This window comes from Ranitomeya variabilis, chromosome 2 (genome assembly GCF_051348905.1).
Source record: "Ranitomeya variabilis isolate aRanVar5 chromosome 2, aRanVar5.hap1, whole genome shotgun sequence".
Taxonomy (NCBI): domain Eukaryota; kingdom Metazoa; phylum Chordata; class Amphibia; order Anura; family Dendrobatidae; genus Ranitomeya; species Ranitomeya variabilis.
Window position 1 is genome coordinate 37,729,986 of NC_135233.1, and position 25,185 is coordinate 37,755,170.

Consider the following 25,185-nt stretch of genomic DNA (forward strand, 5'->3'; position numbering starts at 1 on the left):
GAATATAACTACTATAATACTGCCCCCTATATACAAGAATATAACTACTATAATACTGCCCCTATGTACAAGAATATAAATACTATAATACTGCTCCCTATGTACAAGAATATAACATAATACTGCCCCTATGTACAAGAATATAACTACTATAATACTGCTCCTATGTACAAGAATATAACTACTATAATACTGCTCCTATGTACAAGAATATAACTACTATAATACTGCTCCTATGTACAAGAATATAACTACTATAATACTGCCCCCTATATACAAGAATATAACTACTATAATACTGCTCCTATGTACAAGAATATAACTACTATAATACTGCCCCTATGTACAAGAATATAACTACTATAATACTGCCTCTATGTACAAGAATATATCTACTATAATACTGCTCCTATGTACAAGAATATAACTACTATAATACTGCCCCCTATGTACAGGAATATAACTACTATAATACTGCCCCCTATATACAAGAATATAACTACTATAATACTGCTCCTATGTACAAGAATATAACTACTATAATACTGCCCCTATGTACAAGAATATAACTACTATAATACTGCCTCTATGTACAAGAATATATCTACTATAATACTGCTCCTATGTACAAGAATATAACTACTATAATACTGCTCCTATGTACAGGAATATAACTACTATAATACTGCTCCTATGTACAAGAATATAACGTGAACAATAATCTACGGTAATTAAAACATTGATACCTACTGATTGGTTTATAACTATTGGAATACTACAACATGCAGACAAGAATATGGTCCTAAATGTGAATATTCATATATACTTGCAATTGTTCATACAGTAGCATACTAACCGTTCATGATCACTGTTCATAATAACCGATTTCCCACCCCAATTAGCCTCAACAAGATCATCATGTAAAACTAAATGTGTCCTCTCTGCTTGGAGCCGTCCATTCATCGATCTAATAGAACAGCGCTGCTTTGTTAATCCGTAATGCTGTTCTTTGACAGCTGAAAATAGTTAACGAGCATGAGATAAGACCGAGCCGCACTTTTGGAGAATGCTTTACCTTCTCCTCCAAGATGAATCCAGTTTATAAATCAGACCCATGGTGACAGTGATTATGATTAGGGAACATTGCAGGGTAACATTAAGAGTGGAGCGTTCTGCGGCCTTTTTCTGGCTGTAATTGGGCAACCTGCACAAGGTAATGAGAAGAGTCAGCGGTACATCAGGTCTCCTGAGCAGCCTCTGCACAGCCGGTGATTTACCTAGTAATAACCACCTGTTATTGCTTAAACATACTGCATGTGTGGCATCGGAGCTAGTCTGGGCACTGTGCCACCTCACTCAACGCTTTATCATAGTCATAGTCTGGGCACTCATCTGTTAGTTTCCTGTTTCACAGAGATGGAAGATTTTTCCCTGGTTTTAGGCCTTTTTTATTTGTATTTTTCTCTTATCTTCTTCTCATACAGTGTATAGCTACAATACAGGTCCTTCTCAAAAAATTAGCATATAGTGTTAAATTTCATTATTTACCATAATGTAATGATTACAATTAAACTTTCATATATTATAGATTCATTATCCACCAACTGAAATTTGTCAGGTCTTTTATTGTTTTAATACTGATGATTTTGGCCTACAACTCCTGATAACCCAAAAAACCTGTCTCAATAAATTAGCATATTTCAACCGTCCAATCAAATAAAAGTGTTTTTTAATAACAAACAAAAAAACCATCAAATAATAATGTTCAGTTATGCACTCAATACTTGGTCGGGAATCCTTTGGCAGAAATGACTGCTTCAATGCGGCGTGGCATGGAGGCAATCAGCCTGTGACACTGCTGAGATGTTATGGAGGCCCAGGATGCTTCAATAGCGGCCTTAAGCTCATCCAGAGTGTTGGGTCTTGCGTCTCTCAACTTTCTCTTCACAATATCCCACAGATTCTCTATGGGGTTCAGGTCAGGAGAGTTGGCAGGCCAATTGAGCACAGTAATACCATGGTCAGTAAACCATTTACCAGTGGTTTTGGCACTGTGAGCAGGTGCCAGGTCGTGCTGAAAAATGAAATCTTCATCTCCATAAAGCATTTCAGCCGATGGAAGCATGAAGTGCTCCAAAATCTCCTGATAGCTAGCTGCATTGACCCTGCCCTTGATGAAACACAGTGGACCAACACCAGCAGCTGACATGGCACCCCACACCATCACTGACTGGGTACTTGACACTGGACTTCAGGCATTTTGGCATTTCCTTCTCCCCAGTCTTCCTCCAGACTCTGGCACCTTGATTTCCGAATGACATGCAAAATTTGCTTTCATCAGAAAAAAGTACTTGGGACCACTTAGCAACAGTCCAGTGCTGCTTCTCTGTAGCCCAGGTCAGGCGCTTCTGCCGCTGTTTATGGTTCAAAAGTGGCTTTACCTGGGGAATGCGGCACCTGTAGCCCATTTCCTGCACACGCCTGTGCACGGTGGCTCTGGATGTTTCCACACCAGACTCAGTCCACTGCTTCCTCAGGGTCCGGTCACCTCTTCTCGTTGTACAGCGTTTTCTGCCACATTGTTTCCTTCCAACAGACTTACCATTGAGGTGCCTTGATACAGCACTCTGGGAACAGCCTATTTGTTGAGAAATTTCTTTCTGGGTCTTACCCTCTTGCTTGAGGGTGTCAATGATGGCCTTCTTGACATCTGTCAGGTCGCTAGTCTTACCCATGATGGGGGTTTTGAGTAATGAACCAGGCAGGGAGTTTTTAAAAGCCTCAGGTATCTTTTGCATGTGTTTAGAGTTAATTAGTTGATTCAGAAGATTAGGGTAATAGGTCGTTTAGAGAACCTTTTCTTGATATGCTAATTTATTGAGACAGGTTTTTTGGGTTATCAGGAGTTGTAGGCCAAAATCATCAGTATTAAAACAATAAAAGACCTGACAAATTTCAGTTGGTGGATAATGAATCTATAATATATGAAAGTTTAATTGTAATCATTACATTATGGTAAATAATGAAATTTAACACTATATGCTAATTTTTTGAGAAGGACCTGTATATTTTGCACAGAGATTTTACCATTTACTTCAGCATCAGTCCTAGTCCCCAATCGGCAGACACATAGGGTAGCAACTTCATAGGAAGTCAGTAGTGTGGTTTACTTTGTAAATTGAGACCTGTTTGTCTCAAATTGCTGTGTGTATGGAGGTGTGCAGATCTCCCTGATTGTGTGCCTTTGCTACTTTGTTTCACTTTGTGCAGGACAAGGGCTATATTTGAGTTTCCTGTGATGTGGTTTGTGAGGACTGAAGCCGGACTTTAAATAGAAACAGTTCCTGTGATACCTGAAATAGCTCCCAAGTAAATATATATATATAGAGCTGTTGTTGCTCTCCAGAATGCATGTGGAGGCGTAGTGAGGCCATGAGGGCGTATTGCGGTCACAGGTGTAGCTGTGATTAGAATAGTGAAGCAGTGACTGATTAAAAGCCTTGTAGTAGAGGGGGGGTGTGTCAGTGTTGGCCTTGGAAGCAAACAGAGCAGTTGTCTGCAGAGCACTCTCTTTGTGAGGCAACACAGGGGCAAGAGGAACCAAAGGGACTGACACCCTGCGTCTCGGACTGTCTTTTATTTTCCCGGCTACGATCCGGAGGATACAGTGTGCTGTGCACTGTGTGAGTAAAGAGACTTGGTCCCGGCGTGCGGTCACTCAGGGACACTGGACAAAGAGAAGTCCGGCCTGTTTAGGGACTGCAATCTAAACCGTGTACTATGTATTCTAATGGACTGTGTGAAGTAACACATTAAAGGAACGTTTTGTGTTTGAACTTCGTGGGTCACTGCCTCTTCACTGCGTACGGTGCTACCGCTGCATCACAATACATATACACACTTGTCCAGTCCTGGCTGCAGCACTATGCATAGCTAGCTAGTGCTGTCTCTTCCTCTCAGGCAACTACACTTCGAGGATCCACTTCTCAAGGTGACATGTTATAATTTGGAGTGTGTATGAAAAGTAAAGAACACAGTAAAAAATCCACCAAATACAGGAAGAAAATGCAAAGTTAGATTTATACAAAGGCTACATTCACACAGTCTGAGTATTACCATCCTCGAGAAACGGACCAATTTTTTTTTCAGGTGTTATCCTACTTTCATCCTAGTTGTTTCTAGCTTTCTCTTCTGTTTTTTGTTTCCACTGAAGAGGTGTGATTGCTTCCGTGGAAAGACTATGTTTTTATTCACATTTATCACTAAGCCACAGATCCATGGGACACCGATTGACATCCGCTTCTCACAGATCCCAATACACTTTGTTGGCAGATCTAGATCAGAATAGGACATGCTCAAAGTCATACGGATCTTACGGATCCAAGATTTTAACGAATGTGTGAATACGTCTATTCTACTCTAAAAAAAAAATTAGACAGCACTAATCCAGGACCACAGAAATCAAATCTTATTTCTAATAAAAATGTATTAAGTAAGCATAAACCAATTGGATATATTAAGTTATCAGCTCATGGAGACCACACAGGTGTGTCCACCCTTAAAAAGAGTCTATAACTTGTTCCAAAAAATTTAGCCAAATACATTGGAAATATTCCCTGATCTCTCCTGATTCTGCAGCTTTTTTCCATTTTGCGCTATGGTGCTCCATTGCTAAGATATTGCTTTGGGAGTGCAGTATGTGAAATCTCTGCTTTGCAGTCCAACAAGGAGTTTCTGCAGATTCTATTCTGGGGGCTTGCATTTTATCCCGTTCCAGATGCTGCCAAACACAGGTCAGAAGCTGAGCTAGCAATCTCAAACGCTGTTGTGCTGTGATTGGCAGCAAGGGGTAAAGGCACACGCCCTCAAAAAAGACTGAATAAATGCTCTGTTGGTCTGTGAGCAGAGATTTCACATACTGCGCTTCAAAAGCAATAAATGTGAAAATGTTTGCAATGGAGTGAAACAGCAAAATCGGAGGAGCTTAGATATTTTTATAAGGTATTTCACTACATTTTTTAAACAAGTGACAGGTCCTCTTTATCACGGAGCAGACACCATGTTCTTTGTTGTCCATTTACCCTAATATAGAGTATGAATTTCGAACAAACCCTTTAACAAAACACACTTTGAATTTTCTGAGATTATTTAAGAACTATGAATACTCCAAAAATAATGTCCCCATATGTCGCACCCCATTGTCAGACTGCGATAATCTGCATAGGGCTCATGATGATAAAGCGTAAAAGATTCACAATACAATGTGGATATCTTTGGCCAAAAACAAACCCCATCAATCGTGAATCATAGAGTTATAACGAATGGAATATTATCTGTGACCACACTAAATCATAGCGGAGACATTGCCCTCATATACAGTCACGAAGTCCTGAGCTGAAGTCTCTCTGGTTACAGATTTCTAAGATTTATACTTTCCCATCAATATTCATTCCGTCCATTGTCAGGCACTAAATTCAGAACTAAGTTGTGATACACTATCTGACAACGTTCCGAGAGGTTTTATCATACAACACATTGGCAATGCAGAATAATGAAAGAATAATTATAAAAACCATCAGAAATGTGTAGCCCTTGTTTCATTCTCCTCATTCAAGTTGTTAATTATTTCCTGTGACTAAGTGAGGAGTGACTACTTTTTGCTCTTACTTTATTCCCGCTGCTCCCCTGAGTTTTGCATTTTTGTTCCTTCTTAAATCCACCAACAGTTCCAGAAATACGAGCTTTTTTATTTATTGCAATTTTTTATGCTATTTTTCCAATAGGGCGTGACTTCTAGAATCCTCGGGGGCGTGTCTTTATTACCCTTGTGAACCGAGCCCCCTTGTAAAGACCATAAAATTATAAATCTCTAAATAAAAAGTCTTATCTCTGGAAACGTATGACGGATTTAAAAAAAAACAAAAATGGAAAACTCAGGGGAGCAGCAGGAATAAAATAAGAGCTGTACTGGCCACTTTTGACCTAGTTAACATGTCCTCGTTAAATAAGCTACGCAGAGGCAAAAAGATCACCCCTGGGTCGTGAGCTGTTCCATCAGCCCTGCGTTAAATTTAATACAGTGTATCAGTACCCTCAAAATATTGCTGGTATGCAACTTTTTGAAAATTTCTTACAATAATTTCCAAAGTTTGTAAAAAATTTTTCTTTTTAGGTAACTGAAACCCCTATTTATACAAAAAGTCTAATGGCACAGCACTCTTATCAGCCCCCTTGAACGTGCTTCTGGATGCCGGGCTTTGGGCTTAGTCTGATGACAAAGCATTCTGTCTCCATGCCCAGGAAACCTTCATTGACAGCTGCCTAATGGAAGGTTCAGAGATTCTTATGTGGCACCTAGGAGATTTAATAACTCTTCCAAAACTTGCAGCATCCACCCTTCTTCCAAGATAATCCCATCCATTTTTTTAATAGTTGTGGAATGGCAGCCATTTGTAATCTGACTCCATAACTGTAAGTGTGGGGCTCTTGAGACAACATTTCACGGCTGTCTCTATGTACCAGTACTCACACGAAGAGATTTCATCAGATAGCTTAACTCGACTGCAGCGGAACATATGAAGAAGAATTTCTTTTCCAGATGAATTCTTGTAGTCGTGCACGATTACAGTTGGTAAAAAGGGCTATACAGAACCATAAATGCAAAGATGTGAGCTTCTTAACATGGCTGACATACACAGAATGAGGGAGAAGTTAGGGGGTCCTGACAACCGAGCTGGGGTGTTAGACAGGTAGAGAGACAAGACAATGATTTAAAAGGCAACCGTATTGCATAGCAGTGCAACCGAAACAATACAATACTGTATGATTCCCAAGTCATGGGACATGGAAGTTAGCGCTCCCACGAAGATTTCAAAGGCTATCAACTGAAGTAGAGGAGGGAGAAGTCATCGTTTCTTAGTTCCAGCTTTCCTGTTCGTAGCAGGCATGGCATTGGATATGGCAGGTGCAATGCATGGTGAGAAGTGGGAAAGAGATGTTCTAGCACATATAGTGCTGGCAGAACTACCTGCTCAAAAAAGATCCTGAACATGAGAATAAGGACAGTTCTTGGACATATCAGACTGGTATATGTACCAAAAGCAGTTTTTTAATTTTTTATGGGTGCTGATGGAAGGAAGCCTTGCTTTTCTACAGGTTTTATATAAAAGGACAAGTATACTTTAAATCGGACAGAGGCTTTTGGGTTCCATGGTTGGGATCCATCTACTACTTCTGCGCTGTATATCGCTACAGTTCTTTCAGTATATCTACATTAGCATGGCATGATATGAAATATGCTGCATTCAGGTATATGCATTAATGAGAAATCCATCCCCGGAAGGTAAAACGTTCGGTTTATACAGTCTAATCAGGTTTATCTCATTTGTTCTACAGACAGAGATCAGCAGAACAAAGAACGGCTGCTCCGAGCTGTAGAAAAATTCAAGAAGGAACTTCAGCAGATGTGTGCAACATCTCATCATCATTCACAGAGCAATTTCCCAGAGGAAGGCCGGGTCAGTAATGGCGTCCTACCCGCACTGATACTGACATCATTAGAACGAATAACCTGCGTAATGACAGGAGGCGGCCATCTGTATGCAGGAGAACGCTCAGGGAGAAAAGCTTTATGGAGTCATTGTCACAAAATAGTGATTGGAATTTTGAAGTCACTTAGTAAAATAAAAGAGGGTACAATTTGCCCACGTCCTAGTCTACTACTATGGGGTCTAGTGCAGTGGGGGCCCTCTAAAATAATGGCTTATTGGGAAAATGGATTACGACCCTAGTTTCCCACTTTGGACCACAGTTGCAAACGTTTTACAGCTATGTTCACACATTTCGTTTTTGCAGCTTTTTATTGCTGCGGTTATTTATGCAGATTTAAAGCTGCTTTTTTTTACAGTACCCGTAAAAGCTGTGAGATTTCACAATCCTCATGCACACCAATGTTTTTGGGGGTTTTTCCTGACTAGGTTGGAAAACTGCACTTTTGAAAACTGCAGCATGTCAATATTTTCAGCATTTTTGCAGCGGTTTTTCAGCATAGAAAGCGAGGGAAATGTGGAAAATGCTGCAAAATAACGCAACCATGCATTTTTGCTGTCTTTTTTTGTTGCGCTTTTGATGATAAAAACACAACACCAATAATCGATCCTATCGTGGTTAGCCAAGCATAAATAAATACCTACAAAAGAAGGCACCACATACACAATATTATTTAAAAAGTCCTTTATTAATGACAAATGAACCAACAAAGTGGTCAAAAAATTGCCTAATCCGGCAAAGGTGAGACACAACAAACACAAAACAATGGCGGACACATAGACCTAGAGATAACAACATAACATATATAAGCACTAAGTGTGACAAAATGCTGAACACATGGGAACTAGGTATATAAGATAAATAGCAGGGCAAGGCACATAGTTAGATATATAAATATAACAAAACAAGAATAATTATAACATGTGCACACAGGACCGGTATATGACAAGTGAAAGTCACAAGGTTTAAGTAAACCACATATATCGGTCCGTGAGCAGCATGGAAAATGCCCTTGCTAAACAATATAACCACCAAAACTACCTAAAAAACAAGTGTTTACCCACATGAAGAGAAAGGTCCAGGAGTCCACCACACCCGACGCGCGTTTCGCACGGAAATGCTTCGTCCAGGGGCATTGAATGCACCCCTAACCAGGTAACCTTGATTACAACTGGGTGACGCCCCCTAATAGTGGAGGAGGACCTTAGCAGATGACTGTTACTGAAGATAATCTCTATATAAAGACCAATATGGATATTACCGCCATATGGTCAGTGGTAGATACCAGCCCTACAGAACATATAACAGATCACAGCACAGTTACAGATAATGACTTACATCTGACGTTCTTTATGATGGAATCGTCACTTTTCCCGTCTTTTCCATCTGGCCCAGACCGACATGACAACTTCTTCCAGCAACAACTCGTCTGCAGAGAAACCAACAAAGACACATTTCACTTCTCACATTCCAGCCCCATCACCATCTATCCCCAACCTGCACAAACTCCTCATCCTGCTGATACCCCAATACTGAGCTGCTGCTGCCGTATGTGTCCTTATTACCGCCCCTGATACCCCAATACTGAGCCGCTGCTGCCGTATGTGTCCCTATTACCGCCCCTGATACCCCAATACTGAGCCGCTGCTGCCGTATGTGTCCCTATTACTCCACCTGATACCCCAATACTGAGCCGCTGCTGCCGTATGTGTCCCTATTACTGCCCCTGATACCCCAATACTGAGCCTCTACTGCCGTATGTGTCCCTATTACTCCACCTGATACCCCAATACTGAGCCGCTGCTGCCGTATGTGTCCTTATTACCGCCCCTGATACCCCAATACTGAGCCACTGCTGCCGTATGTGTCCCTATTACCGCCCCTGATACCCCAATACTGAGCCGCTGCTGCCGTATGTGTCCCTATTACTCCACCTGATACCCCAATACTGAGCCGCTGCTGCCGTATGTGTCCCTATTACTGCCCCTGATACCCCAATACTGAGCCTCTACTGCCGTATGTGTCCCTATTACTCCACCTGATACCCCAATACTGAGCCGCTGCTGCCGTATGTGTCCTTATTACCGCCCCTGATACCCCAATACTGAGCCACTGCTGCCGTATGTGTCCTTATTACTGCCCATGATACCCCAATACTGAGCCGCTGCTGCCGTATGTGTCCCTATTACTCCACCTGATACCCCAATACTGAGCCGCTGCTGCCTTATGTGACCCTATTACTGCCCCTGATACCCCAATACTGAGCCGCTGCTGCCTTATGTGACCCTATTACTGCACCTGATACCCCAATACTGAGCCACTGCTGCCGTATGTGTCCCTATTACTGCACCTGATACCCCAATACTGAGCCGCTGCTGCCGTATGTGTCCTTATTACTGCCCATGATACCCCAATACTGAGCCGCTGCTGCCGTATGTGTCCCTATTACTCCACCTGATACCCCAATACTGAGCCGCTGCTGCCTTATGTGACCCTATTACTGCCCCTGATACCCCAATACTGAGCCGCTGCTGCCTTATGTGACCCTATTACTGCACCTGATACCCCAATACTGAGCCGCTGCTGCCGTATGTGTCCCTATTACTGCATCTGATACCCCAATACTGAGCCGCAGCTGCCATATGTGTCCCTATTACTGCCCCTGATACCCCAATACTGAGCCGCTGCTGCCGTATGTGTCCCTATTACTGCACCTGATACCCCAATACTGAGCCGCTGCTGCCGTACGTGTCCCTATTACTGCACCTGATACCCCAATACTGAGCCGCTGCTGCTATATGTGTCCCTATTACTGCACCTGATATCCCAATACTGAGCCTCTGCTGCCGTATGTGTCCCTATTACTGCCCCTGATACCCCAATACTGAGCCACTGCTGCCGTATGTGTCCCTATTACTGCACCTGATACCCCAATACTGAGCCGCTGCTGCCGTATGTGTCCCTATTACTGCACCTGATACCGCAATACTGAGCCGCTGCTGCCGTATGTGTCCCTATTACTGCCCCTGATACCCCAATACTGAGCCGCTGCTGCCGTATGTCCATATTACTGCACCTGATACCCCAATACTGAGCCGCTGCTGCTGTGTGTCCCTATTACTGCACCTGATACCCCAATACTGAGCCTCTGCTGCCGTATGTGTCCCTATTACTGCCCCTGATACCCCAATACTGAGCCGCAGCTGCCATATGTGTCCCTATTACTGCCCCTGATACCCCAATACTGAGCCGCTGCTGCCGTATGTGTCCCTATTACTGCACCTGATACCCCAATACTGAGCCGCTGCTGCCGTACGTGTCCCTACTACTGCACCTGATACCCCAATACTGAGCTGCTGCTGCCGTATGTGTCCCTATTACTGCACCTGCTGTGTGGTTCTCTGTGCCCTCTAAATTCTAAAGCAACTATCTACAATATAGTAATGCCAGGTGCAAGTGCCCTAGAAAACAATGCCCATATTTTTCCCCTAGAAAGTAATATTGCCCTGTGTGCCCCTTTGATAGCCACAGTGTTGAGAAACGGGGTCAGTGGGTGCTCTCGCCCCCTGGCCCGGCTGTCTTTAGCAAGACTGCATGGACCACGGCTCATACCATTGAACGCCCGCTCTATCTCCCAGTGGGCAACACACTACACAGACAACACAGGATTAGGGTAAAACAGTGTGTGGCAATACTTTATTGAACCACAACACACAATAGCAAACAGAACAATCCTACCATGGCTGGAATTGTTTGGTTACATGGGCGCATATAAAAGATCACTGCGTCTCCACGTATTACCAGTATGACATGATGTCAGAGCTCCCAGGGTCGCTACTCCAGCTGTGGATGAACGCACAGAGAAGGGGTAATGACAAGCATAGGGAGATGATCAAGAACTGTCCATAGAGTCCATACAAGGTCCAAAGCCAGTTGACTCGAGAGTCACCACCTGGCTTATCTGACCATCTCCATGGAACCAGGCGACCAGTGGGTCCCAACCCTGGCTTTCTCCAAACATATCCATGGTGCAGAGATGGTCACTGGATCAGATCTGTGTCCTTCCAACCGGAGCCGAAAACCCCTAGGTTGTTTCCTATAGAATCATATGTAACACCTGCACTGGGAACTGTTAGGGCAGCTACTGGTATACTGGGATTTACAGACACTAAGAAGAGCTTTGCAGCTGCTGTTATACCAGGACCTACAGACATTAGCAGATTTTCCTCTGAGCTGCAGTGGACTACAATTCCCAAGGACCCCTGGACTACAATTCCCAGGGATCCTTGTTTCAGTCAGATGACATAGCTTGGATTGGAGGAGGAGGGACTTGGAGGCAGGAGCTGGGGAGAAAGTGAAACTAAGAATTCAGAGGAAGAAAAGAGCGTGGTATCTTGCTGGGAGAGACGGAGCACGGGGGACTTGCCTGGCCCCATGCTGCAGGGTTGCTGTCCTCCCGGATATACTCGTGTTGCTGGAGAGAGTGCGACTTTGTTTTACCCTCTGGAGCAAGTTGCATCAAGAACTTGGAGAGTTCTGCCTGCACTCCCACCGTATAAAGGACTGAATCCGGACGCCCCCAGCTGGTGTCCAGAGAACCATCCGACCGTTAGAGACGTGCCGTGAGTGACTTTCTGAGACTTGTGGTCCTACCAGCGTTATTTACAGTGAGTACATTACAGCCCAGACTATTGCCAGTTATATTCGTCTAAGTGCACCAACTGTTTTAATTTGCGCGCCAACATCCGCGGCAACTGGGCCCCAACCTTTGGACTGAGTTAAACTAGAAGAAACAAACAAAAAATCCTACTACGTTATACTTGCAGGGTTGAAGTAGAATTAGAGTGAGATGTGTATATGACCTGGACAGAGCACAGTTATTTGTATTTCATGTTATTCTTTTAAATCCATCTAATTTATGCTGCATAGCAATAAACCTGTTAAACTGTTTTACTCCTGATCCCTGTGAGTGTGTATTGAGAGTGGCAGGGGCTTCCCGAATCAGCCCCTGGCAGAAGATAATAGTCCTTCTGCAGTCCCAGAGAGAGAACTCCAATCAAGATTTGGGTGGAGGCACTGCGCCCTGGAGAGGTGAGACCCCCCATAACACCCAGCGTACCGTGGTAGCCCTAAATGGGTGTTACAGTGGAGGCACTGCTGAGATCTAGAACTAACACAGGAGTATTTACTATGGAGACTTTAACAGAACAAGAAGTGTATTTATGGTGTGAAGAGATGGATGTTCCCGCCAAACAAAGCTTTGCAGTGAGTGGTGAGCTCTGTGATGCGTCTGATGAAGAGATACTGAAAATAGTTAACCGACTCACTGAACTTCCCCACCCTAAAGTGGTTGATCGCCGGAAGGAAAAGGGGGGACAGTTACCCACAGCCCTGATTTCAACCGGGCAGATCTTGAGGAAAGAATACTTCCCCTCTATGGTAGTTGTGTCTTCAGAGTATGGTCGACAATGGCAGATCACTTGGCCTACTGAGTCCGAAGTTGAGACCCGGCAACAGGAATCAACCACTCAGCCTAGAAAGACTAGTATATCTCCACCTTCTACTCCACCTATATTCCTGTTGTGAAATTGGATTCTGGGCTCCCCCGGTGGCCACTTGTGGAATTGTACTTGTGTGCATCATCCCCTCTGTTCACCTGCTCCTATCAGGATGTGGGAGTCGCTATATAACCTTGCTCCTCTGTCAGTTTCATGCCGGTCAACAATGTAATCAGAAGCCTTTCTGTGCATGTTCCTGCTACTAGACAACTCCCAGCTAAGTTGGACTTTTGTCCTTGTGTTTTTGCATTTTGTTCCTGTTCACAGCTGCTGTTTCGTTACTGTGTCTGGAAAGCTCTTGTGAGCGGAAATTGCCACTCTGGTGTTATGAGTTAATGCTAGAGTCTTAAAGTAATTTCTGGATGGTGTTTTGATAGGGTTTTCTGCTGACCATGAAAGTGCCCTTTCTGTCTTCTTGCTATCTAGTAAGCGGACCTCGATTTTTGCTAAACCTATTTTCATACTACGTTTGTCATTTCATCTAAAATCACTGCCAATATATGTGGGGGCCTCTGTCTGCCTTTTGGGAAAATTTCTCTAGAGGTGAGCCAGGACTGTCTTTTCCTCTGCTAGGATTAGGTAGTTCTCCGGCTGGCGCTGGGCATCTAGGGATAAAAAAACGTAGGCATGCTACCCGGCCACTTCTAGTTGTGCGGCAGGTTTAGTTCATGGTCAGTATAGTTTCCATCTTCCAAGAGCTAGTTCTCATATATGCTGGGCTATGTTCTCTCGCCATTGAGAATCATGACATATTCCGTCCTGAAGAGACTGCGGCCCCTGCTGATGTGCTTATGACAGCTATGGAAAAGTTAGTCAGTCAGTTTGCCAAGATGCAGCCAGAAGGGAACTACCGTCGTCTAAGAATTTTCTCGGGTGCCCTCCCCACCCCTACTGGAGAAGAAGGATATGATACTTGGAGGGATGTCACTTTACAGTGCCTAGAAGAGTGGCAGTGCACTGATGCTGTAAAGAGGCAGAGAATAGTAGAGAGCTTGAAGGGTACTGCTATGGAGGTGGTGCAGGCTGCTTGGCGGAGCAAGCCTCTGGCAACTTATCAAGATTATATGAGTGCATTAGAAGATGCTTTTGGATCCCCTGAAGATGCTACTGATCTACTCTTTAAACTCCGTACCACCTACCAACAGCCAGATGAGAAGATGTCCGACTATTTATACCGACTAGATAAGCTGGTTCATAGAATAGTAGCTAAAGGTGGCATCAGCCCTCAAGAAGTTGATCAGTGTCGCCTGGAACAAGTACTCAGAAGAGCTCTCACTCATGATCCAATTGCCCAGCGGATGAGGTCTTGTGATAGAGAGAAGATTCCTGAATCTTTTCATGAGTTGCTTAAGGAAGTTCGGAAGGAGGAGGTTATTTTGGCCGCAAGAGAGAAGGCATCCCCTCGGGTGACTACTGTTGCCTTGAAGCCAGAAGCCGACTGCCGACACATAGAACTGTTGAAAGTCATCGAGAAACAGGGGGAGCAGATTACACAACTGTTAAGTGCTCAGGCCAAGACAATACAGCGACTTCAAAGTGTTGCGGAGGTAGCCGAGCAGCAAACACTGGTTTCAGGAAGAGAGAAAGAAGATCTCGGTAGAGTGGAGAGTAGGAAACCAGAAGGGTGCTTCGTCTGTGGGAGTCCAGGCCATATAGCTCGTCAGTGTCCAAAGAGGTGGAGCTCAAAGAACTCTTCACAGCTTCCTCATCACCCTCAGAGGCAGTCGGGAAAGGGGGCCAGTAGAACCCCATACTGAGCCCCCATCAGCAACTAGGACCTACTCTACCGCCCCATCTAATAGTGCATCATCGAAAACCCTGCCTGAAGGTTTAGTGGGACCATCCCCACATGTCCCCGCATATATCAATGGTCAACCTTGCACAGTATTACTGGATAGCGGGTCTCAAGTATCTATCATCTTTGAAGGATGGTATAAGAGATATTTATCCAAAGTGCCTCTGAAACCATTGTCTGGACTCGTGGTGTGGGGACTGAGTGAGCACAGCTACCCCTACAGAGGATACGTGTCCGTGATGCTACGATTCTCAGAGACTGTTGTTGGAGTGGATAAAGAGATACCCATCATAGCGCTAATCTGCCCAGAGGCCGAGGCAGATGAGAGACAAACACCTGTCATAGTGGGAACAAATGCCAACATCTTCCGTACGTTAGCTCAGTGGTGTCGGGAAGTTGGGGGAGAAAATTACTCGCAGACCCTATCCATCCACCCAGTCTGCCTGGAGGCCTATGTGAGAACGGAGGAGGAGAAGAGGGAACTACGGCCTGAAAGCTTTGACCCTTGTTTTGAAGGAAGCGAGCTAAAAGGAGAAGAGAGGGGGTTGGTCATTGATGGCCTGATGATGCGAGGTGCAGTTTTTTCTCTAGGTGAATGGGACATGGGCCTCGCTCATGGAGTGGAGCATCGCATTCGGTTGAAGGATCAAAAGCCTTTTCGAGAGAGGTCCCGAAGATTGGCCCCAGCAGACATCGAAGATGTCAGGCAGCATCTACGCGGTATGTTAGACACAGGAGTCATCATAGAATTTAGTAGCCCTTATGCTTCCCCCATTGTGATAGCTCGAAAGAAAAATGGAGCTATTCGGATGTGTGTGGATTATCGAACCTTGAATAAGCGTACGATCCCCGACCAGTACACTGTGCCCAGAATCGATGAAGCTTTGGATTGCTTGCAAGGGAGCCAATGGTTTTCTGTGTTAGATCTCTGGAGTGGCTACTATCAGATACCCATGTCAAAAGAAGATCAAGAGAAGACTGCTTTTATCTGCCCCATTGGGTTCTTCGAGTTTCAGAGACTGCCTCAAGGACTGACAGGTGCTCCGGCCACTTTTCAGAGATGTATGGACAAAGTAGTGGGGGACATGCACTTACGTGAGGTCCTGGTTTATCTCGATGATCTAATTGTTTTTGGGAAGACTCTGGAAGAACACAACCAGCGGTTGTTCAAGGTGCTGGATCGGTTGAAGGAGGCTGGGTTGAAGTTATCCCTTGATAAGTGCCGGATTTGCCAGACAACTGTGAAATATGTGGGGCACATAGTCAGCAGAGAAGGAATTTCCACCGACCCCGCCAAAGTGGAGGCTGTTGTAAACTGGCCAAAACCCACCAAACTGAAGGAGCTTAGGTCCTTTTTAGGATTTTTCGGATACTACCGAAGATTTGTACCCCAGTACTCTTGGATTGCGAAGCCGTTAACTGCCCTTACTCAGGGGTATCCCCCTTCCGGGAGGACAGCCCATTACTCAAGGTCAGGAAAGAAGGTCTACTTCAAAGTTAACGAACTTTTTGGGGATAGATGGACACCGGCATGCGATGAGGCATTCGAGAAATTGAAGTCATGCTTGACCCAAACCCCAGTGTTGGCCTATGCAGACCCCAGCAAACCATATGTGTTACATGTAGATGCTTCTCTTGACGGGCTAGGAGGGATTCTTTATCAAGACCAAGAAGGCTGTCTGCGTCCCGTCTACTACATTAGTCGAGGATTGACTCCCAGTGAACGCAACTACCCAGCCCACAAACTGGAGTTTCTGGCCTTGAAATGGGCTGTAGTGGACACGCTGCATGACTACCTCTATGGGGTACCCTTTGTGGTTCATACCGACAACAATCCATTAACCTACGTGAGAACCACGGCAAAACTGGATGCCACGGGGTACCGGTGGCTTGCCGCACTCTCTTTGTACGATTTCAGCTTAAAATATCGACCGGGGATCAGTAAAATTGATGCAGACACACTCTCTCGCCTGCCTAGGGAACCCTTAAATGAAGAAGAAGAAGGAGGATGGATAGAGGTCTCTGCCCCTGAGGTGAAGATTCTGTGCCATAGACATCAAACTAATGCTCTCCCTATGCAGGGTTGTGCTGAATTCCTAGGAGTATCCAGTGAAGCGCTCCCGTTGTTGTACTGCCAAGTGACAAATGTAACCCCAGACTTTCTCCCTCAACTGACTCGTAATCAAGTCCAAAAGGGGCAGCAGGAGGATCGATCAGTGGGGGTGGTCCGATGGTGGGTTAAGAGGGGCTGAAGGCCCGAAAAGAATGCATTACGAACAGAGGAATCTGTCCTGCTGACGCGGCAGCTAGAGTCTCTGGTAGTAAGAAATGGACTACTATACCGGGAGGCAAAGCGCCAGAAGGAAGGAGTCCACCGACAGCTGGTGTTACCCACCCGATTCCGGAGGATGGTCATGAAGTCCCTGCATGATGACCATGGACATCTTGGCATCGAAAAGACCACGAGTCTTGTGGCTGACCGATTTTACTGGCCTCGGATGGAAGCGGATATTGAAGACTACTGCAAATCATGCTCCCGATGTGTGTTGAGAAAAACCTTGCCTTTGAGAACAGCCCCCCTTGTGAACATTACCAGTGATGGCCCACTTGAGCTAGTGTGCATTGATTTCCTCTCCATCGAGCCTGATGAAAGCAATGTCAGTAATGTGTTAGTGGTCACTGACCATTTCACCCGATATGCCAAAGCCTACCCCACCAAAGATCAAAGGGCAACTACTGTAGCAAAAACACTATGGGAGAAGTTCTTCGTGCATTATGGGCTGCCTGCCCGCATCCATACCGATCAAGGAAGAGATTTCGAAAGTAGACTAATCAAGGAGCTATGCGCTATCTGTGGGATGAAGAAATCCAGAACCACCCCGTATCACCCCCAAGGGGACCCTCAACCTGAGAGGTTCAACCGTACCCTTCTGAACATGTTAGGCACTTTGGATCCCAGGAAGAAGGGACAATGGAGCAGGCATGTGAGTCAGTTGGTTCATGCCTACAATTGCACCACAAATGAGTCAACGGGATACTCGCCCTATTTTCTCATGTTTGGAAGAAAAGCTCGGCTACCAGTGGATATTAGTTTTGGGACATCCTTTGAAAATTCTAATGGGAAGACCTATTTAAAATATGTGTCCCAGCTAAAAGAAGATTTGGAAAAAGCGTACAGATTGGCAGAGCAGGCCTCTGGTCGGTCAGGGAAGCGCAATAAGACTTGCTACGACTGTAGAGTTCGGGAACAAGTTTTACTGCTTGGAGATAGAGTTCTTATCCAACTTCTAGGTCTTCCTGGGAAGCATAAGCTTGCTGATCGGTGGTGTACTGACCCTTATGTGGTGATGGAGAAGCTGCCTGGTGTCCCGGCCTACAGAGTGAAGCCCGAGAAAGGGAGTGGAGCTGTCAAAACTTATCATCGACACCATTTGTTGCCTGTGGGAAAAAACATCCTGATACCGCCATTGCCGACCCAAGGAGGTCATACAAACCTTCCATGCAATAGGAGAAGTCGTAGGTGTCAACAACCACCCCAGCCTGGAGTTGCTTCAGGAGGAAGTGACAGCGAGTCTGGGGATGAATGGGGATCTGAAGGTCAATGGAGCTACAGGTGGACTGAGGACCCATGCCCCATAGGGGGGGGGGGCCCTGAAAACCAGACTTCTGAAGTGGAAGCACAAAAAAAGGACATTCGTCAGGAGGCGAGTGCGCTCTGCCCACCATTGGGGGAGAGTTCAGAAGAGGGACATTTATTAAATGAAGAGATCCACCTGGAGGAGCCCGTTCTTGACTGACAAGAGTCGGGAGCTGAGGAGGGGGCCCCCTCAGTACACACTCGTCCCAAACTGGACACTAGGCCATCCATGATGCTGACCTATGATAGAATGGGACATACCACTGAGGTCCCCCGGCTGATACACTTTAACTCAAAATCTGTTTGGCCTTATTTCCCAGTATCTCCTATGTGTCCAGGAGGTGGTTTGCGTGCATGTAAATTTGGTGTTAGTCAGGATGCTTTAACCCCCATTCATGTTTCAGGTGGTGAGTCCTCATGTCGTGATGGGACACTTTCAATGACTCACCAGGGGGAGAGTGTAACACCTGCACTGGGAACTGTTAGGGCAGCTACTGGTATACTGGGATTTACAGACACTAAGAAGAGCTTTGCAGCTGCTGTTATACCAGGACCTACAGACATTAGCAGATTTTCCTCTGAGCTGCAGTGGACTACAATTCCCAAGGACCCCTGGACTACAATTCCCAGGGATCCTTGTTTCAGTCAGATGACATAGCTTGGATTGGAGGAGGAGGGACTTGGAGGCAGGAGCTGGGGAGAAAGTGAAACTAAGAATTCAGAGGAAGAAAAGAGCGTGGTATCTTGCTGGGAGAGACGGAGCACGGGGGACTTGCCTGGCCCCATGCTGCAGGGTTGCTGTCCTCCCGGATATACTCGTGTTGCTGGAGAGAGTGCGACTTTGTTTTACCCTCTGGAGCAAGTTGCATCAAGAACTTGGAGAGTTCTGCCTGCACTCCCACCGTATAAAGGACTGAATCCGGACGCCCCCAGCTGGTGTCCAGAGAACCATCCGACCGTTAGAGACGTGCCGTGAGTGACTTTCTGAGACTTGTGGTCCTACCAGCGTTATTTACAGTGAGTACATTACAGCCCAGACTATTTCCAGTTATATTCGTCTAAGTGCACCAACTGTTTTAATTTGCGCGCCAACATCCGCGGCAACTGGGCCCCAACGTTTGGACTGAGTTAAACTAGAAGAAACAAACAAAAAATCCTACTACGTTATACTTGCAGGGTTGAAGTAGAATTAGAGTGAGATGTGTATATGACCTGGACAGAGCACAGTTATTTGTATTTCATGTTATTCTTTTAAATCCATCTAATTTATGCTGCATAGCAATAAACCTGTTAAACTGTTTTACTCCTGATCCCTGTGAGTGTGTACTGAGAGTGGCAGGGGCTTCCCGAATCAGCCCCTGGCAGAAGATAATAGTCCTTCTGCAGTCCCAGAGAGAGAACTCCAATCAAGATTCGGGTGGAGGCACTGCGCCCTGGAGAGGTGAGACCCCCCATAACACCCAGTGTACCGTGGTAGCCCTAAAGGGGTGTTACACATAGATCAGTGTCCCTCGTGATGGGGCCATGATGAATTGGCTGCAGTCCTTTCTCTTGTCTGTTGGGCGGTTTGCAGAATGTTTGGCTGGTAGCTCTGTGTTACTTCAGTCTCAAGATGTGAACTCTGAGTCTTTTTATACCCAAGGCATGTAAGCTATTGTTAGAATTACCCAGGGTCTTTCAGTCCAACATCAAGATAAGGTAAACAATGGTGATGGGAATAAGTAGCACTATTAGCATATAAGCACACATCAATAAACAAAGCTTAACACACTCAATGTACAGTCACTATTATAGACTTAGGGTACTGTCACACAGTGCAATTTTGATCGCTACAACGGCACGATTCGTGACGTTGCAGCGTCGTATAATTATCGCTCCAGCGTCGTATACTGCTGTCACACGTTGCAATACACGGCGCTGGAGCAATAATTTCATGACGTATTTGCGATGTAGAAGCCGTTGGTTACTGTGCGCACATCGTATACAACCTGTGTCACACGATGCAATCATGCCGCCACAGCGGGACACTAGACGACGAAAGAAAGTTTCAAACGATCTGCTACGACGTACGATTCTCAGCGGGGATCCGGATCGCAGGAGCGTGTCAGACACAACGATATCGTAACGATATCGCTAGAGCGTCACGAATCGTGCCGTTGTAGCGATCAAAATTGCACTGTGTGACAGTACCCTTAAGGCCCCGTCTCACATAGCGAGATCGCTAGCGAGATCGCTGCTGAGTCACAAGTTTTGTGACGCAACAGCGACCTCAGTAGCGATCTCGCTATGTTTGACACGTACCAGCGACCAGGCCCCTGCTGCGAGATCGCTGGTCGTGTCGGAATGGCCTGGACCTTTTTTTGGTCGTTGAGGTCCCGCTGACATCGCTGAATCGGTGTGTGTGACACGGATTCAGCGATGTCTTCACTGGTAACCAGGGTAAACATCGGGTTACTAAGCGCAGGGCCGCGCTTAGTAACCCGATGTTTACCCTGCTTACCATCGTAAATGTAAAAAAAAAAAAAAACAGTACATACTCACATTCCGGTGTCCGTCAGGTCCCTTGCCGTCTGCTTCCCGCACTGACTGAGATCCGGCCGTAAAGTGAAAGTACAGCACAGTGGTGACGTCACCGCTCTGCTGTTAGGGCCGGCGCTCAGTGAGTGCAGGAATCGGACGCTGGGGGACGCGAAGGTGAGTATGTTGTGTTTGTTTTTTTTACTTTTACGCTGGAAACCAGGGTAAACATCAGGTTACTAAGCGCGGCCCTGCGCTTAGCAACCCGATGTTTACCCTGGTTACCCGGGGACCTCGGCATCGTTGGTTGCTGGAGAGCGGTCTGTGTGACAGCTCCCCAGCGACCACACAGCGACTAAACAGCGACGCTGCAGCGATCAGCATCGTTGTCTGTATCGCTGCAGCGTCGCTGTGTGTGACAGGGTTTTTAAGGTACCGTCACATTAAGCGACGCTGCAGCGATATCGACAATGATGCCGATCGCTGCAGCGTCGCTGTGTGGTCGCTGGAGAGCTGTCACACAGACAGCTCTCCAGCGACCAACGATGCCGAAGCCCCCGGATAACCAGGGTAAACATCGGGTTACTAAGCGCAGGGCCGCGCTTAGTAACCCGATGTTTACCCTGGTTACCAGTGTAAATGTAAAAAAAAAAAACACTACATACTTACATTACCGTGTCTGTCGCGCCCCCGGCGTCCTCTTCCCTGCACTGTGTAAGCGCCGGCAGCAGAGCACAGCGGTGACCTCACCGCTGTGCTTTGCTTTCCAGCCGGCACTGACACAGTCAGTGCAGGAAGCTCTGAGCAGCAGCGCGGACGCCGGGGGACGTGACAGACATCAGAGGGTGAGTATGTAGTGGTTTTTTTTTACTTTTACAATGGTAACCAGGGTAAATATCGGGTTACTAAGCGCGGCCCTGCGCTTAGTAACCTGATATTTACCCTGGTTACCAGTGTAAAACATCGCTGGTATCGTTGCTTTTGCTGTCAAACACGACGATACACGCCGATCTGACGACCAAATAAAGTTCTGGACTTTCAGCAACGACCAGCGATATCACAGCGGGATCCAGATCGCTGCTGCGTGTCAAACACAACGATACCGCTATCCAGGACGCTGCAACGTCACGGATCGCTATTGTTATCGTTGTTAAGTCGCTTAGTGTGAAGGTACCTTTAAGGTACCTTCACACTAAACGATATCGCTAGCGATCCGTGACGTTGCAGCGTCCTGGCTAGCGATATCGTTGAGCTTGACAGGCAGCAGCGATCAGTATCCTGCTGTGCCATCGTTGGTCGGAGCAGAAAGGCCAGAACTTTATTTCGTCGCTGGATCTCCCGTAGACATCGCTGAATCGGCGTGTGTGACACCGATCCAGCGATGTCTTCACTGGTAACCAGGGTAAACATCGGGTTACTAAGCACAGAGCCGCGCTTAGTAACCCGATGTTTACCCTGGTTACCAGCGTAAATGTAAAAAAACCCAAACACTACATACTTACATTCCGGTGTCTGTTCCCCGGCGCTGTGCTTCCCTACACTGTGTAAGCGTCGGCCGGCCAGAAAGCAGAGCACAGCGGTGACGTCACCGCTGTGCTTTCCGGCTGGCGCTTACACAGTGCAGAGAAGCACAGCGCCGGGGGACAGACACCGGAATGTAAGTATGTAGTGTTTGGGTTTTTTTACGTTTATGCTGGTAACCAGGGTAAACATCGGGTTACTAAGCGCGGCCCTGCGCTTAGTAACCCGATGTTTACCCTGGTTACCAGGGGACTTCGCATAGTTGGTCACTGGAGAGCTGTCTGTGTGACAGCTCTCCAGCGACCACACAGCGACGCTGCAGCGATCGGGATCGTTGTCTAGATCGCTGCAGCGTCGCTAAATGTGACGGTACCTTTAGGGTACCGTCTCACAGTGGCACTTTGGTCGCTACGACGGCACGATCCGTGACGTTCCAGCGATATCCATACGATTTTGCTGTGTCTGACACGCAGCAGCGATCAGGGACCCCGCTGAGAATCGTACGTAGTAGCAGATCGTTTGGAACTTTATTTCGTCGCTGGATCTCCCGCTGTCATCGCTGGATTGGTGTGTGTGACACCGATCCAGCGATGTGTTCGCTTGTAACCAGGGTAAACATCGGGTTACTAAGCGCAGGGCCGCGCTTAGTAACCCGATGTTTACCCTGGTTACCATCGTAAATGTAAAAAAAAACAAACAGTACATACTCACATTCCGGTGTCACGTCCCTCGCCGTCTGCTTCCCGCACTGACTGTGAGTGCCGGCCGTAAAGCACAGCACAGCGGTGACATCACCGCTGCGCTCTGCTTTTACTTTACGGCCGGCACTCACAGTCACTGCGGGAAGCAGGCGGCGAGGGACGTGACACCGGAATGTGAGTATGTACTGTTTGTTTTTTTTACATTTACGATGGTAACCAGGGTAAACATCGGGTTACTAAGCGCGGCCCTGCGCTTAGTAACCCGATGTTTACCCTGGTTACCCGGGGACTTCGGCATCGTTGGTCGCTAGAGAGCTGTCTGACTTACCAACGATCACAGCCGGGTCGTATCGCTGGTCGTGATCGTTGGTAAATCGTTTAGTGTAACGGTACCCTTACACAGTATGTTAGATAGTATATCAGTTGGCAAGTCTGTCTTCTTGACCCACCAGACATAAACACTTGAATTCACAAGCCAATATACAGATAAAAAGCCAGTTCTTTTGGTTTTGCAAAAACATGGTTGTCTGGGAAATTAACCCCTTCATGACCGTGGGATTTTTCATTTTTCCGTGTTCGTTTTTCGCTCCCCTCCTTCCCAGAGCCATAACTTTTTTATTTTTCTGTCAATTTGGCCATGTGAGGGCTTATTTTTTGCGGGACGAGTTGTACTTTTGAATGACATCATTGGTTTTACCATGTCGTGTACTAGAAAACGGGGAAAAAATTCCAAGTGCAGTGAAATTGCAAAAAAAGTGCAATCCCACACTTGTTTTTTGCTTGCCTATTTTGCTAAGTTCACTAAATGCTAAAACTGACCTGCCATTATGATTCTCCAGGTCAGTACGAGTTCATAGACACCTCCCATGTCTAGGTTATGTTTTACCTAAGTGGTGAAAAAAAATTCCAAACTTTGCAAAAAAAAAAATAAAATAAAATTTGCGCCATTTTCCGATACTCGTAGCGTCTTCATTTTTCGTGATCTGGGGTCAGGTGAGGGCTTATTTTTTGCGTGCCGAGCTGGCGTTTTTAATTATAGCATTTTGGTGCAGATACGTTCTTTTGATCGCCCGTTATTGCATTTTAATGCAATGTCGCGGCGACCAAAAAAACGTATTTCTGGCGTTTCGATTTTTTTTATCATTACGCCATTTAGCGATCAGGTTAATGCTTTTTTTTTATTGATAGATCGGGCGATTCTGAACGCGGCGATACCAAATATATTATTTTGATTGGGGCGAAAGGGGGGTGATTTAAACTTTTATGTTTTTTTTATTTTTTTCACATTTTTAAAAACTTTTTTTTTTCACTTTTGCCATGCTTCAATAGCCTCCATGGGAGGCTAGAAGCAGGCACAGCCCGATCGGCTCTGCTACATAACAGCGATCATCAGATCGCTGTTATGTAGGAGAATTGCAGGTGTGCTGTGAGCGCCGACCACAGGGTGGCGCTCACAGCCACCGGCAATCAGTAACCATAGAGGTCTCAAGGACCTCTATGGTTACCTTCCTGACACATCGCCGACCCCCGATCATGGGACGGGGGTCGGCGATGACGTCATATCCGGCCGCCCGGCCGGATGCGGTAGTTAAATGCCGCTGTCTGCGTTTGACAGCGGCATTTAACTAGTTAATAGGTGCGGGCAGATCGCGATTCTGCCCGCGCCTATTGCGGGCAAATGTCAGCTGTTCAAAACAGCTGACATGTCCCGGCTTTGATGCGGGCTCACCGCGGAGCCCTGCATCAAAGCAGGGGACCTGACGTCGGACGTACTATCCCGTCCGACGTCAGGAAGGGGTTAAGATACAATCTGGTTTCTTCACACACAGTAACCTGAGTTCCCCTATAACAATAAGTGCCCACTTTACATTTAATAAAGTCCAGAGTCTGCCCCTGTACAGCTCTCCT

General features: G+C 46.1%; 1 protein-coding gene across 2 annotated transcripts in view; it reads left to right on the plus strand.

Annotated features, from left to right (window-relative positions):
* Positions 1-25,185, plus strand: part of LOC143809055 (spermatogenesis-associated protein 7 homolog) — a 187,054-nt gene that overhangs the window by 127,046 nt on the left and 34,823 nt on the right. For both annotated transcript variants that reach the window (XM_077292220.1, XM_077292219.1), the window contains one exon: positions 7,396-7,517. In XM_077292220.1, coding sequence (XP_077148335.1) covers positions 7,396-7,517 — 122 coding nt within the window. The remainder of the gene's footprint in view (positions 1-7,395; positions 7,518-25,185) is intronic.